Source organism: Gobio gobio (assembly GCF_949357685.1).
Source record: "Gobio gobio genome assembly, chromosome: 18".
NCBI lineage: Eukaryota > Metazoa > Chordata > Actinopteri > Cypriniformes > Gobionidae > Gobio > Gobio gobio.
Genome location: NC_137111.1, coordinates 22,385,939 through 22,403,018, shown reverse-complemented (window position 1 = coordinate 22,403,018; position 17,080 = coordinate 22,385,939). Strand labels below are relative to the sequence as shown.

The 17,080-nt window shown below is 37.4% G+C and overlaps 2 protein-coding genes across 2 annotated transcripts; one reads left to right on the top strand and one right to left on the bottom strand.

The window, feature by feature from the left end:
* The first annotated feature begins 984 nt into the window (after positions 1-984).
* Positions 985-2,502, top strand: LOC307141841 (ladderlectin-like). Its single transcript, XM_079842293.1, has 5 exons — positions 985-1,046; positions 1,457-1,539; positions 1,820-1,948; positions 2,099-2,207; positions 2,397-2,502. Exons 1-5 carry the CDS (start codon positions 986-988, stop codon positions 2,465-2,467), a joined length of 453 nt encoding a protein of 150 aa, XP_079698419.1. The 5' UTR covers position 985; the 3' UTR covers positions 2,468-2,502.
* Positions 2,503-4,171: 1,669 nt separating this feature from the next.
* On the bottom strand, positions 4,172-16,566 carry LOC307141939 (legumain-like). Its single transcript, XM_079842429.1, has 5 exons — positions 16,338-16,566; positions 8,106-8,315; positions 7,254-7,424; positions 7,099-7,166; positions 4,172-6,879 (listed from the first exon to the last, which is right to left on the bottom strand). Exons 2-5 carry the CDS (start codon positions 8,301-8,303, stop codon positions 6,837-6,839), a joined length of 480 nt encoding a protein of 159 aa, XP_079698555.1. The 5' UTR covers positions 8,304-8,315; positions 16,338-16,566; the 3' UTR covers positions 4,172-6,836.
* Between the last annotated feature and the right edge of the window lie 514 nt (positions 16,567-17,080).

Genomic DNA, 17,080 nt, shown 5'->3' with positions numbered 1-17,080 from the left:
ACGGCACCCCGTTTGGGAAACACGATTTACCGATTGTACTTTTTGTGATTCACAACCAGAAACTATCTTGCATCTTTTTTGGCATTGTGGTCATACAAGAAAACTTTGGCAAGATATTTGCCAGTTCATTGTAAACAATATATATAAAGATTTTGAGCTCTATTTCAAGGATGTTTTGTTTGGGTTTTTCAGTTATGAGAAGCAAGATGAAAATATTTTTTTTCTTTGCAACCTAATAATTTTTCTTGCTAAATATTTTATCCACAAATGTAAAACTATTAAAGTTACCCCCAATTTTTCTCACTTTCAAGAAGATGTTAAGATCTATATTAAATCTAGGCTATATCTACCTCTTGTAACAAAAAGGCTACTAAAACTCTGAATGTATGCTCAAATTTTGGCGTTTTTGTTTAATTAATGTATTGGTAATTAATATAGCCTAATGTTGTTGCTTCTTTCGGGTTTTTTTTTTTTTTCTCATTTCATTATTATTATTTTATATTTTGTGGGAAGACTTGTGTTTAATTGATGCTTCCTCATCTGTTTATTTATTTTCATTTTTATTTATTTATTTTTCTCCAAACTCAAATTATGTAATGTTTCTCCGTCCCTGAACCTCTGGCTATGTTTTCTGGTTCATGGCTTCACCTTTGCATATTGTAAGTGAATGTTTAATAAAAATAAATAAATAAATAAACACGATTTACCGACATGCGCAGTTGAACCTGCGTGACGTCAGTGTGACGTAGGCTGCAAATTGGTCTATACACACTTGACATAAAGTATAAAAGCAGGGCTGTTTCTGGAACTTCACTAAATCTTCCTCTTAGATTCAAAAGGCAACAACCAAACCAAGGTGAGTTTTTTTTTTGGGAACAAAAACCTACTGAATAACATTTCTAATCTAAAGTGTCTTTTGTCTTTAAAATACATTTAGAACAGTGTGTAGCAAATGAGTGCAGTGCTAATTCGTTTCAGGTTCATCATGGCAATGCTGAGAAGTTTTCTGCTTCTTTTCACTATCTTCTTAATGGGGAATGCAGAAGGTGAGACATTTATTTGCAAAAACTCTTGCTATTCCATTTTAAAAGCATTTTGGAAATATTTACATGATTAATGGGGGGTTTAAAGTGTCTAAAGCAGGGTCCTCAAACTCGGTCCTGGAGGGCCACTGTCCTGCAGAGTTTAGCTCCAACCCTGATCAAACACACCTGAGCAAGTTAATCAAGGTATTCAGGATCACTAGAAAATCACAGTAAGGTGTTTGATCAGGGTTGGAGCTAAACTCTGCAGGACGGTTGCCCTCCAGGACCGAGCTTGATGAACCCTGGTCTAAAGTATACATTTTCAGCACATAATCACACAAACAAATCTAAGCCACATAAAATAATAATAAAATTAAAGCATTCTTTGCTGTGAATATTACAAGAACCCTAACATTTATGTTCTGGTGCAGTTGAATGCCCCCGTAGATGGTCAAATTTTGGAGACCGGTGTTACAAGTTCTTCGCTCAGTCGGTTACCTGGGTCACAGCAGAGGTAATGTGTTAGTTACAACAAGGTGATGTGGTCATTATATTAGGTGTCTTTAACTACATCACTGAATCAAATGATTGATTAAATGTTATTACATTAGTATTCAAAGACGCTTATATAAAGTAAACCTTTATTTTCTGCAAATAAATAATACAGAAGACTGAGTAAATAATCAATCAGAGCAGACCGTTTGCAAATGACTAAAGTTGTTTAAAAAGTCACTTATGCTTTATGCCAAAAAAAGATCACATTTTGTATTGACAATGAGAATCTGTCTCTTTAGAGAAACTGCCAAAGTCTTGCCGACGCAAATCTGGCATCTGTGCATGATAAACTGGAAAATGATTTCCTGCTGAGTCTGTTGCCTTCTTCCTCCACACGTTCTTGGATTGGTGGTCATGATGGTGAAGAAGTAAGTTAAATGGTGTGTCCTAAAGAGACACAATTGTTTGTCTAAACTGAAATTTCTGCTTTAAACATGTAACTGCAAAGTTTCTAATGAGGATGGTTTAACGCTGAACTTACTGAAGTCTGAGTACAGAGCACTGTCTTCACCCTTTAGGAAGGACAGTGGCTGTGGAGTGATGGATCTGTGTATAACTTTACCAACTGGAGCTCTGGAGAACCTAACAATCTGGGTATCGAGAACTGTGGGGAGATCAACTGGACCTGTGAGAATGCTGTCTGATTTTTGAATACTTGCTATTATCATTTACAATACTCTAATTTCATATCATGCGATAACATGAAATGGCTCATTTGGACGTCACAATGTGCTTTAAGTTGAACATTCCATTTTATTTTTATTGTAAGCCCACCATAATAATCAGAATAACTGCTTTCATATTTCCACCCTACAGCTAACCGTTCTTGGAACGACGCATCCTGTTCACACCAAATGGGCTATATTTGTGCCTGTTCAGGCCTGTGAGACTGTGCAGTAATGCTGCTCCAGTTACTTTGTACACTCTTATCTTTACCAAAAATTCTTTTACTTCATTTAAATCTTTTCTAAGCTTTAATCTCTTCTCAATACCTGCTCTGAAACATTCCTATAATCAATAAAAGCATTGATACCGCAAACCTTGTGTTGTGGAGTTAAATATTCGTGTGTATTTATAAAGAATATTACGTCGCAAGGTTTAAGGAGGTTATTAGAATTGCATTGAATGAGGTCTTCACCAGGGGAGGGGTTTAAGCGCTGCACACAGCTGCTTCATCAGTGACAAACACTAGAAGATATCTCAGTTCATTTTCCATGAAACTACATAACATTCAAGTGACAAGTTTATCTTGAAGAATAAAAGAGCTTGGGTTTTTTATTCAATGACATTTATTTAAAGCTGCATATTCACTTTAGACCTTAATCTCTCACAAAATGGCACTCTCACAAAATGGCACTCATAAATACAAGATGTAGTTTGTGATCGTCCGGCGTGATGACTCTGATTGTTCGACTATTACAATTTAATAATACTTAAATTGATGTCATCCTCAATAAACCCGTCTCCGGCATGTTGCCTCCGATCCTTCGACTATTCCGATCTATTATGACCTGTAAAGTTTCCAGAATAATAATCATACGCTGTTTGTTAATTGGCCAGAGGAGAACTGGCACCCCAGACTGAGCCTGGTTTCACCCAAGGTTTATTTTTCTCCATTAGGTCACCTGATGGGGTTTTGGTTTCCTTGCCTCTGGCTTGGTGTGCTCAGTTGGGGACAACATTTTTCAACTAAATATCGAAATCTAATTATTAAACTAAATTAACCATATAAACTAAATTACTGATCTAAAGCCCACATTGTCACTGTATGATCAGTTCATTTAAATTATGACATCACCGTTTTCTCCAGAATGGCTAGACGGCTGAATAAAATTATGCTGCATTTTCCTGTTTAACACTCTAAAGCTGCTTTGAAACAATCTGCATTGTTAAAAGCGCTATATAAATAAAGTTGACTTGACTTGATTGTTTTAGTGGGAACAGGCTAATATGAATGGAGATCAGTTACATTCCTCAAATTTAATATCGATTCAGAAATATGATTAGGCTACCTGATCAAGCAGTAATCCGGGAGCAGGAGGTAAGGCACAGGAGAGCATCAAGTCCCAGGTTTGGGGGTATTTCAGATAGCAGGTTGTGTGACATACCTGGTATGTTTAAGGGTAAGTTAGCAGATAACATCAACTTTCGGTTCCAAAATGACTAAACAAAAAAATAAACCTTTACAGCTGTTATCCCTGCGAGCACAGACTGTTATTTAGTTTAATCAATCTTTTTATTATATAATTGGTATTAAACCAACAATATAGTTCTTATTCACAGTGATTCAACATTACTTTAATTTCACAACCACTAATTTGGTGGCGATATGTAAATAGCCATTAAAGAAGTATGGTGTGCTTTTTTCTTAGTGTCCGTTTCCATGGTGACTTGTCTCAGTTGAGAATTAACCGCGAACATACTCTGGGTTGACACAGTTCAAATGGCTAAGCAGAGGAGAGCTTGGATGACTGCAGTGGAGTGAAAGGTCATGTTTTTTAAGCGTCCAAGTAGTTTGAGGAGTTAAAGCTAACAAGCTGAGTTTTGAGTATGTAAAGTTCAGATTGTGATTATTAGGTTTTTTTTCTCTTGATAATTTTAGGCAATTCTTAACTTTTGACTTGATATAATGGGCAAAAAACGGAAGAATCAGTCCCTTCAAGAAAGCGTTATATTAGCTGGACACCTCGTGGAAGAGAGCTGCATGGAATCGGCTGATCTGGATAAAAATATTAATATTGAAACCAATATTGTGCCGATGAAGAGGTTTTTGCAAGGCCTGTTTGCGCTACTCCATCCAAGAATCTAGCGACGAGCTCAAAAGATCCATTCGATCCAAAAGCTTTGTTTTATGTAGGCCTATAGCCTAAAGCACTAATGTGTTTCATACATTATAACACTTTCCAGATCGTCTTTTGCAACCGACATGCGCAGTTGAACCTGCGTGACGTCAGTGTGACGTAGGCTGTAAATTGGTCTATATCATTGATTGTTCCGACGCCCATCGTCTGTGCACGTATGCAGCACAGAAATCCCGTGTGTATATTAGATCTGTGTACTAAAGTGACTGCTACTGCTATATCTGCTGTTAATATGAATCAAACAACAAAAGATAAACAGAAAATCCCTCACTGCTCTTGACTGAATGAATGTTGGTAGCTTTATTAAGAACACAATTCTTACTTGAATGCTGCTGTTAAATGCTCTGGAGAGGAGATAAACATGGCGGACTTTGTACAGCTCTTTGAGGACGGGGTCTTTGCTAATAAGGCAGTGTCCATCAACACTCGTGGGCGGGGCCTGTGAAATGTGACGTCACTTTGCCAGGAATCTGCAAATGGCTTGTTCTGAGCGAGACACTGATTTATGGGGATTAAGAAAAGGAGAGGGTGGATTTTTACCAATATAGGGTGGTTGTGTACACACACTGCCAAACACACATTTATGTTCAAACCATGTACACCATGTAAAAGTGAATTTCGCATAATAGGTCCCCTTTAAGCCAGGATTAGGCCTTAGTTCAATTAGGGCATTTAGGTAGCTTTTATAAACATGCCTTCGAAAAAAATACTAATGGTGTGCATCTTGAGACAAAACAATGGCACCGACATATTTTAAGATACCTCAGTTCAGTTAAATCATGCATTTTAGCCTAGGGTTAAGCCTTGTCTGGGGAAACTGGGGGTGAGTGTATTAGGCTACATAAGAAACTTGCAGCCTTCAGTCAAATTGGTAGGTTTTTAGATAAAAAGCGGAAGAACTGCAAACATATTGTTTATTTTACCAGTAAATTATATTGTAGCTCATGAAACTCCAATCTAAACAGATCACAGCTCTACAGCAAAAAGATGAGGACCGGGAATACCCCACAAGAGCTGCAGTTTTGGAGATGCTCTGACCCAGTCGTCTAGCCATCACAATTTGGCCCTTGTCAAACTTGCTCAAATCCTTACACTTGCCCATTTTTCCTGCTTCTAACACATCAACTTTGAGGACAAAATGTTCACTTACTGCCTAATATATCCCACCGACTAACAGGTGCCGTGATGAAGAGATAATAAGTGTGATTCACTTCAACGGTCATAATGTTGTGCCTGATCGGTGTATAATGTATTTATTTGATTTTATTTTTGTTGCTATGCGGTATATGATACAAGAATCAATGAAATCAAATAAAAAAATGTCCCTCTAGTAACATCTATTCAGTTGTCAACAGAATAAAGCTATAACTTGGACTGAAAGAAAATGAAAAGAAAAATTCCAATCAATTCAGGTTTATTATTATAATCAATAACTCACTGCTTAACAGATGATACATTGAAAAGAGGGCTGATAGTAGTTCAGTGTATTGTTTAGCCCATGTTGTCAGTGTGAACTCACTTTTCCTACAGAGCTCAATCTTAAATTACACCTCTCCTTAGTTCAGTGGTTTGAGGCTTCATTTTGCTCTAAACAGAGGGCACTTGATATAATAGCACAGCCTGACACATCCACCATTGCACTAAACACACCTGCTCATTAACTGCTCAAAGTGCAGCTGTTTTTGAGCAGTGATCTCAGTTATTTAAGACACTTCTTAAGTATGACCACAGACTTCAGGTAGCTACGTTTGATAGATATACATTTAGTCAGATAAGAGCTCCTTTAAGTCACTACTGGAGAGAAATTGGGTATGTTCATGGCTCAGTCAACAAGGTGATGAACACCAGCTTAAAAAATAAAAATTCAAAATATTCGTGCAATATGCCGCTAAATGTGTCAAGCTAGTGTTTGTTTAAAATAGTTTGAATGCATTTGGACTTCATTCTCTAAATGGACCTGTAAATGCTTTGGTTTCCAAACTTAACATAACTGAGGTCCAAAAAAACATGCTTTAATTTCAAACGTCATTGTGTCATTCTAAATCTGTCCTGCCAAAAATCTGTTGTTCTCATTGATGAGGCATCTGATGAAAAAACAAACAAAACATACACACACGATACATGTATAAAAAGTTAACAGCCCAAAGTGTTTGTCAGGAATCGCTGGGCACTATCTTAAAGCAGATTTCTTTCTTTAAAAAAAAAAATAAAGATCAGTAAAACATCCCATAAAAAAAAATTAATTTAAAAGTGCAAATCCTCATTAAAAAGAAACCTTTTCAAAAAGATTCAAATCAAAGCTGTGTGTGTCGATACAGATTTCTTCCACAATCAGATTCTTATGTGCAGGAGTAGTTCGTCCAATAAAAGTCCTCTGAGGCTCAAATTCACATTTCTATTGTCTGAAGTAACAAATGTCATCCATGGCTGCTGTGATTCTGTGGGAATGGAGAGATATGAGATTTAAAATCACAAATAATATTGAGCCAATGAGCGCTCACATCCCACAAGTAATCTTTACATAACTCACTAGCGCAGGCAGAGGGCGCTGTTTAATTATGGAAACACACTTCACAAGCTTTATCGTTTACAAAGTTTAGACATCAGAGTCTAGAGAAAAGCAATAAGAGGTGTGAAAAAAGGAAACGTGTTTTTACCTCCAAGCCTGGTATCCTCCCTCACACAGGTTTACTAAAGCATACAGGTGTCTCAGAGCATATTCATACTGAAACAAGAGAGAAAAGATGTCACACACACACACACACAAACAGTGAGCACACCACAACTAATGATGCAGAAAGCCCGTTTGTACCTCCTGCTGGTGCCAGTTGAAGCAGTGCTCCTTGTAGTGCTTGATGGCGGTTTTGTAACATTCATACTGTGTGAGATCTTCACGTCCATTCATATAACCCTGCACTTCATCCTTCTCCTGCACCACATGCTCCACGATCTTACGCATAGTGTTACCAAGCAGCTCCCGCACCTACACACACACAAAAAAAATTAGCACAAAACCATTATAATATGATCATATTGACTGAAATCTATGACTCTGACATAAGTTTGGGGTCTGTAAGATTTTTATGTTTTTGAAAGAAGCCTCCATGTTCACCAAGGAAGGATGCATTTATTTGGTCAAAAATACAGTAAAAACAGTCATATTGTGTAATCTTATACATTATTTTACATTTTAAATATCCATTTTAATATTTTTAAATCTAATTTATTCTGAATGTTCAGCAGGTATTAGGCTACTGTAGTCTTCAGTGTCACATGATCCTTCAGAAATCATTCTAATATGCTGATTTGGTGCTTTTTTAAATATTATTATTATTATTATGCTTACTGAAAACAATTGTGCTGCTTAATATTTTTGTGGAAACCATGATACATTTTTTCAGAATTCTTAGATGAATAAAAAGTCAAAAGAACAGAATTTATTTGAAATCGAAATATTTTGCAACAATATACAGTTAATGCATTTGCTATAACTTTTTAACAAATTAATGTGTCCTTGTTAAATAAAAGAGAAAATTAAATAAAAGAAATAAAAAATTACGGACCCCAAACTTTTGAACAGTAGTGTACAACTTTTAACACTTAAAACAAATGTAAATAAATATTTATCTATGGAAAATGATAAGTAAATAATGGTGCTTCAAACCTGTAGATGTGCATGGATGTCTTTCATGTAACCAACAACAGCCTCAATGTCATTGGTCTTTGCGAGTTTTCTCTTCATGATTGCAAGGGGCACATCAGGGCTGCTCATGAGGTCAGGTTCAGTGATCACAGGCAACGACACAGGCTCGGCTGCCTTATCAAGACCTTTAGAGTTACCCTGGAACGCCATCACCTTCATGTGGGACAGCGTCTAAAACACAAACAAACCACAACAGTTACATTGGCAAGTACAGACATGCAGACACTACACAGAAGAGCGTTTATCAGACACGTCCTTGTCAATAAAGTATACAGGACTTCAAATGGAATCTTCCGGAACTAGCTGAGAATATATGACAGACGCTAGACCAAGAAGGAATTTACAGCATCTCAATATTCATCATATTTTTACTAAACTAATCCATATTCAGGATGCCACTCACAGTTGCTAGGGACCATACGATGAGCAAAGTTCATAAGCACAGAAATGGTAAATGATTATTTATTCCTTTTTTCACTGTAACTTCCTTCCAGTCAGGGTACTAAAATAACTTTTTGCAACAGCTGGAGAACTAGTAAACTGTGAATTTACCAGCCATTAATAATTTTGCATTATATTCATCAAAGCTCGGTTTCACAGACAAGGCTTAGATTAAAGATGCACTATGTAACTTTTCCATCCACTAGAGGTCGCCTGTTCAAAACAAAGGCGTAGTTTGATGATGCCACGTTTGAGCGCAGAATCTCGGGACATGTTAGCCTAGAAATCTAGACGCACCCTAGCGGCAGAACATTTATTTTGGCTCGAGTGTAGTCTAGCAACTCTCGGTAGACCTGAGAGCTGGAAAAACCAAACTCTTGTCAGGCCAATCACAGCGTGTGTAGAGTCTAAGGCTGGGCAATTTTATAGATTCTGCGATATAAATCGATATTTTTTTCTCCCAAGAAAGTATCGATTTTTAAGCCGCGAGTATCGATACATAAGTCCCATTCAAATCCCTGTTTACCCCCATTTGCGTTGCAGGAAGAGCGATTTGGTCAGCCAGCCGCTAGTATCGCTGTAGAGCAAGTTACCCGTACTACTAACTTTACACAGACGCCGACGTCTAACGTTACCTCTTCTTGTTTACGGAGTCAGAGCGAGGAGATTCAAAAAAAATGGCAGTGAATATAAATCCAGCGCCTTCGTGCTTAAAAGCAGATGTGTGGGAGCACTTTGGGTTTAAAAAGAAGAAGGAAAGCGACGACTTGGACTCAGGGGTCAACAACATGAGTTGCCCGCGGGTCTGTTCTAAAAATAGCTCACCATAGCAGCTGCGTTCAGTTGCTTCCGTGTTAATTTAAGCGCAGGGCTCCAGACTGAAGCCGAATATATACTAGTGTCTGTAAATAATAAACTGCAAAATACTATTTAAATATTACTCCTGCATGTTCTGTGTCTGTGTGGATGACGGGCGCAGCGCGCGCGCAATCGCTCTTGTAGTCTCTGCCGACACGAACGCATAAACTGTCACTTCATGAGAATTTACCGTTTCATTTGAGAAAACTGGGCGCGTCTCAATCAGCTCCTGGTTCAGTAGTTAGGGCACTGATCAGGACATAAGTCAATGGGCTGACTCCCTGATCAGTGCCCTGACTGAACTAGGGAGATGATGAGACGCGCACCCAGTGTCATATCATGAACACAGACACTGGTAATCACGGCAACCCGTCAAAATAAAAGTTCGGTTTAACGTGAAGAGATTGACTACAGATTGTAGCCTACAGTAAATTTATCTACGTCTCTATGTAATAATAATACGTCTCTACTAATAATAATAATAATAATAATAATGAAATAAATAATTATAATTATTAATGTTGCTTATTTTTCACTTGATCTTTCATTTATAAACAATGTTTACTTTTAAACAGCATACAGCCTTTACATGTTTATGTATTATTTACTTATGATTATCATCATGTATAATAAAACATTTAAAAAAAATAGTGGTATTGTACAGACTACTACTATACTCTTTCAGGTGTAAAACAGTTTGGATAGTTGTTAATATGAGGATTATGATGCATTATTTAAGAGTTTTAAGTAGCTCTCAAATGAAAAAAGGTTGGAGACCCTTGACTTAGACAAAGCATCGCGGTTGGTTTGCAAGCTGTGTGACACAAACGTGAAATACTCTGGAAATACAACCAAGTGTCAGTGTCAAGCTAAAAAAAGCTGTCAAAGAAACTGTTCAGAACAGGCCACTTGCTGCAATTTTTAAAACTCCATTGTTAATTGCAATACTGCACTTTATTACTTTTCAAAGGCTTGTAAGCTACAGTTTGTTTTCAATAAATGGAACTCATTTTCCCAACACATCTTTGATTCATTTTGTCCAGCATTTGCAAGCTGTAGACTCTCTGTCCAGTCAGAGACATAGTGTAATTGATGATTTTAGTTCAGTTAATTCAATCCAAGTGAATGAAACCCTCACAAGATGTCACCAAAATCACTCTGTCCCCTTTAAATCTTTCAGAAAATGATGTAAGTGTATAGAATTATATCGAATCGTATCGAATCGTATCGTTGGCTGAATATTGTGTATCGTAAGATTAGTGTATCGCTACAGCCCTAGTAGAGTCGGTGGGCGGGCTTAACATAATGACGGCACGTCACGGAGGTTCTGCGTGCTACTCGTAAACAAAGAAGCTGGCGAACAGCGGCCTTTCGAATCGGCTTTGGCCGCGACTCTGGAAGACTTGGAGTTAAGCTTTTCTTTGAGAAAAGAACAAAGAACGGCACTGAAGTCATTCTTAAGAAAAGAAGATGTGTTCTGCCGATCAGATTCTGCGAAAGTCTATCGACTAACGTTAGCTCGGCTTCACCTTCTTCGCTCTGATTGGTTGTGGCGCTCATGGCGCTACCCAATTGCGTGCAGAGGGAATTTGAAAGACAACCGTTTATCCCGCCCCTCAGATTGAGCCCTGTCAATGGTGAGTTTCCAGACCAAACATCTTGTGGATCTGGCTTGTCAGGCTTGGGACATATGGTCTTCACCTCACAGCCGGTGGAAAAGAAATCGCAATAGGACTCGGGCAGAAATCATGTTCATGGATGCGATTTATTAACGTTACCGTAGTATGAAGCAGAGCAGGACCGAGTGTTGTGGAGCTGAGCAAGGCCGCTGGAGTGATTGTTAATGAGAAGAGTGGCGGGACTTTTATTATGGCAGTCGCAAGCGCCACTTCCGGTTTTCCGGTCATGAGTATGAGGTAACGCAACTCTGTTTATCATATTAGATACATCTGAGTGTGTTGAAAATCATGTTATGACGTTACTTTGTGCGTTCGCTCGGCGGCTGCTATGACACTTGTTGCACACTGCAGTGAGAGTGAAGCGTTTCTGCAGAATAAAACCGGAAAACGAGGGTAACGCAATCAACAGGCGACTCCCTCACACTGGCCTAGTGCCTAGTGGCCTAGTGGTTTTGATATTTTACTGAAAAATGTTTTACATAGAGCAGCTTTAAGTCAGAATTAGGCTTTAAACCTCTGGGGTTCTTCATTTATGGGTCACACTCAGGACCGGAGGGCGGGATTAAGATAAAAAAAAACACTTGAGTAAAATCAATGAAATATATTTTTGTTCAATAATATTTTCTCTTTTGGTGTTTTTAGATACTTTTTTTTTATTTATAATTCATATTTATGCAATAATTATGACCCATTTTTTCCCCATTGAATATAATTTAAAAAAAAATGATATATAATTTTTAAAAACATTTTTTTATTAAAGCTGTATTTCATTTTAGAGTCAAACCTAGGCCTCATGAAAGCAATTTTTTAAATGAGATCGGTGCCATCCGGTGGACACATTGAGCATTTTCTATCACGCAATAGCACATTTTTACCACTATAGTGGATCTTGCGTTTTATAAAAAAAAAAAAAAAGTACAAAATCGTAGCTTCATCGGAATGGTCCGAAACTTGGTGACTTTATTGGTACTTGGTATATGAACACCCCAAAACATTGGGGACAGGATTTGAAAAGTTTAAGTGGTCGTAAAAAAAAAAAAAAAGTAACACTCAGGACCTTCGGGTCAAAAATGACCCCCATAGGAGGAAATTAATGGTAAATTCGTTTTTTTGTGCATACAATCTACAAATCAGCCAGAATGCAGAAAAACAGTGACTCAACAGTGAAGGGGTGAATCTCTAAAACATCAAGAGTGCAAAACAGACCAAAATAAAACAAAACACACACACACACAAATTAACGCATGCCATTCCAAAAGCTAATTGTGTTTTTGTGGGTTTGAGTTTGTCTGTTTTGCACTCTTGATGGATCCAGTATACTGATATACATCCGGCTTACACCCAACTGTTTACTTTCACTTGAGACATGTTTACATGAATATGGGCATTTTGACATAATTGCATGTGTATTCAACCATTCAAGCGCAATATATGTGAAAGAGAACCGAACTTGCGATCGCATGCTAAGAGATGCGGCTTTCCGAGTTATTTTTTACTTTCAGTTTATTGCGCTCTATTGTCTCGTTCATGCATGTCAATAGTGCTGTGCTACATGTGTATATTTACATACTGCGATACACACAATATAGCAAAATCTACAAGACGACATTACATACCATCGCCACGATATATAACGTCATACCGCCCAGCCCTATTGTGACGTATACCAGAGAGTGACAGATTATCGAAATGGAGAAAAAAGTAGGGCGGCGACTAGTTATTATGTTGTTGATTGGATTTTGAGATGTGGGCGGAGTTTAAACAGATTAAATGATTGGATAATGACTGCATGTCACCAGAGAGTGGTCTGTTTTTTTTCACTGGGGGATCCGGTTATGAAACATTATGAGGTTAAAATGTTGTTGTTTTTTTAAATGAAGCAAATGCATGGATGAATTGTTCACAATAAGATCTATAATATGCATTTAGCATATTTTAATGCATTTATCTGCATTTTAAGTAAATTGTCAATAAAGAGCACAATGGCCCAAACACAACTGACATGATGGATTAAATGCCACTACAGGCCTAATAATGTAAATATTGTTGTCACAGTGATGTTGGTGCATCACAGTGAAGTATCATTGGCAGTCATCCTCACAAATTGCATACACAACTCATCACCATGACAACTGGCTTTGACCTCACCACGTTCAGATCTGTGGAACTGATCCACATCAAAACAGTGTGAGTGATGGATTATGCAAAAGCAAATCAGCCATGAATAAAACTAAAGGGACACTCTTTTAAATCAGTCAGTAACTTTATTTCCTACAGTTGGGCAGTGGAGAACACACATACACTCCTCCTGCTTCTGCACACAGTTGCGCAACTGATCTGGAATCTCTTCAGAAACAAGCCCCAGCATGGCAGCCTGACGGGTACAGCGACACACCCAAAAATCAACAATACCTACAATCACCTTTCTTTCTTTCTCTCTCACTCTCCCAGAAGTCACCCATGATCAACAACGCATTAGCTAAGAACATTAGAGCAGGAGTCCCTCTTTCTCACTCCACCTCCTCCAAACCCTGCAGGTCTCCTATCTGTTTCAGGTTAATGTACAAACCTGCTCAAGGTCTTTGAGCAACACATGTATGACAGATAAGAATGTCTGAGGTGATACAAAATAGGCGGGGAAATGGGAAATCAAAATGCATCAAGTTTGTAGGACCGGAATATTTGTATTTATGTTGGTTTCAAGCATTTAAAAAAAGTTATAACATGATTGGTTTTTAAATAAAAATCATGATTTAATCATTCTAATAAATGTCATGTGGAGTAACCCACAAGTAAAAAGTAATATTTTTCAGGCACCTTGATTACAAGGTTAAGTGTTAAACATTATTTTCCAAAAGGTTTTTATATTTCATTATAGAAAGAAAGAAAGAAAGAAAGAAAGAAAGAAAGAAAGAAAGAAAGAAAGAAAGAAAGAAATGTAACCATGAATATCATTAAGATTTCATAGATATACTTTTTTTTTGGTTGCCTTAGCTAACCTTAACCTTTTGTCATATTATATATAGCCTTACTGACCTATTGACAGTCATGAGGGTCTACAGGGGTCCTCTCTGTGATATCATTTCCTGTTTATGGTTGTCACATGACAACAAATGGCTTCCTGCACACTGGTTGCATCACACTGACATTGATTTTATGGAAAAAAGTTTTTAAAATATGTATCATGATTTAAATCAAAACTGTTTCAGTGGTTATTTTCTAAAATACATTTTTTTTTTTTAATTAAAAGATCATGCCAAACTACTTACAGGGCTCCAGAGTGCGACTAAATGGTCGCATTTTGCGACTAAAATTTGAGAGAGTGCGACTGAATTTTACATCCAGTCGCACATGTGCGACCAGTAAATTTGCCTGCTGTCGGTACTGGAGAAATTAAGAAAATACACTTACTAATTATAATTGATAGACGTTATGTTTGGCAAATTCTATCTTTGCCAGCCGTTTCTTTATGAGATAATATTAAACCATTTGTCCGTGATGCATTTTTGCCATTCGCAATCCAGAAGAGAGAGAGCGAGCGAGCTCTGTCACGTGAAGCTCCAGCGAACACAACACCACCGTCAGCTTTAATGAGTGAGGATGCGATGGCCAAGAGAACTACACAAAAGTTTAGTCTTCTTAAACTTTAGGGATGTGCTGTGATATTAATCTAATTTTATTTTCGATTTTGGCTTTCAAGAATTATAAAAAGATGATATGAGGTAAAACTATTCCTATAGCCGTGTTCCGTCGAGCTCATCCTTCCCTTCTCAGCTGCGCTGTCATTTCTCCTTAAACCTAAACTAAACGTCAGATTCAGTGATTGTTGTAAACTGCAGTCTCTACTATTGCTAAACTGCGGGATGTGTTTGATCATAAAGAGCTATTAAATGCACAATAATCCGCGCAAGAGACGCTGTTTCCAACTTCAAGGCGGCTTATGTGTGTGTGCTGCGAAATTGACCGATTTGCACATTATTGTAGGCTTCGTGTGCGCGTCTAAACCATCAAATAAACAACAAATAGCCGGTGTCAAAATGACCGGATTGGAGAGTAGTTATTTTAACAGTTTATATCTTAAATGGGCGTAAATAGTTTGGAGAAATAGGAGAATATGATATTATTAGTTCTACATTCGATCGGTCTTAAAGGGGCAGCGTCTAATAAACCTGCTGACGATTGAGCCATTAATTCGAATCGAACAAAAGGCAAATAGAAAATATTCACATCTCTTGAATTAATAACTTTAGCTTTTATAAGCATTAATCTATCAATTTATACAGTGAAAACTATGCAGTGTTATTTTACATTTCATTGCTTTATTAGATTTCTTTGTAGGTTTGATCTTTCTAGGTAATATTAATGTTAGCAGACCTTCCGAATGCCTGCACACTGGTCCATTTACAAATAGATGTTTTATATTTTTGTTCAAACTTTGCGGTTTCTTTTGCTATAGATATTTTACTTTTCAGATTATAAAGCCATGTTAATTATGTTCTTAATTATGTTTTTTTTTATTTTTTATAAAAAAAAAATATAAAGTATAATAAAAAGAACCGGTAAGAATACTGTTAAAGTACCGGATCGATAAGCAGTATCGGTAAGAGTAGTAATACCATTAAAACCTTAACGATACCGATCCCTATTAGTAATACAGTGGACATTAGTAGATTTGGTTAGCATGTTGATTTACGGTGTGCGCCCCTAAAATTTCTGGTTGTGCCCCTAAAATTTTCAGTTGGGGGCCACTGTGCTCCTAGTGAAAAAAGTTAGTCTGGAGCCCTGACTTATGCCAACATTTAATTTTTCAAGAATTTCAACAGTCCCACAAAAATATGATTTAATTCAGAAATTATCTGCAATTCATTGTCTGTGTGAATTGCATTTATGTAAATTTTAAATAGATCCTAACAAAAACGTCACTGACTTAAATATATGCGGTTAGTAAATGAGAACAACAACAACAACACCAAAAAAAGAAAGAAAAAAAGAAAGAAAGAGAGAGCAAGACGCATACTAGCCTACTGAAAGTAATATCCGAAAATATGCTACTACAATATATCAAGGAGCAGGAGCACAAACTTTAATTATTAAACCCACAACATAAACACTGGCGCTAACTACGAGTAAATAAAGTTCTAACTTTAGTTCTGACTTTGCGTTATACGCATTACACAAGATTTAATGTCATTGGCAGACTGGGTAGGGCTGTTACCTGTAACTTCTGGATCCCTCAGTTTCCTTGTTCGGCGCTGTAAAATCCTTTACATCGGACAGTCCATGTGAATCTGCTCTGGACGGTTCAGGTGAGGCATTTCCACATTATTCCAGTTTTCTTAGGAAACTCTTGTTCTTCAGAGAGCAGTCAGTCTTGAACGTTCCATGCAGACTGTGCTCTCCTCTTGCTTCAAATACTCCTCTCTGCTTAATCCTCAAGAGGCTCCAGGTGAGAATTTTAAGGGAGTTTCCAAACACTGTCAGGTCCTTGAGCTCTCAGTGGCGCCACCCCGCGGCCACAGAATGAACAGACACGCGCACATTCTGTACACATGATTACGTAACAATGATTAAAGGGCGTGTGACTGATTTATATGTCATTAATGACTTGCAGGATGTATTGCTATGGAGATGCTTAGTCATCCAGGACATAGTTTATGAAATTGTACATGACATTAAAATTAATTAAATAATTATTTTAAAAATAACTTTACTAGCAGGCCTACGATAAAAATACAAAAAGATGTTAGTGTCTTTCATCAACACTTTCACTTACAATCTCTTATTTTTAAGCGTCTGGGTATGTAGACAATTCAGTTTTAGTCCAGGATTTAGCAGTTTAATCGATATCAGCCAATCTGCTGTTGGCATTACCACAACATCATATATCAAAGAGCATGTCGTCATTCCCGCCACAATCACGGTCATGATTATGGAGTTGCATGTACAAACACAATCCCA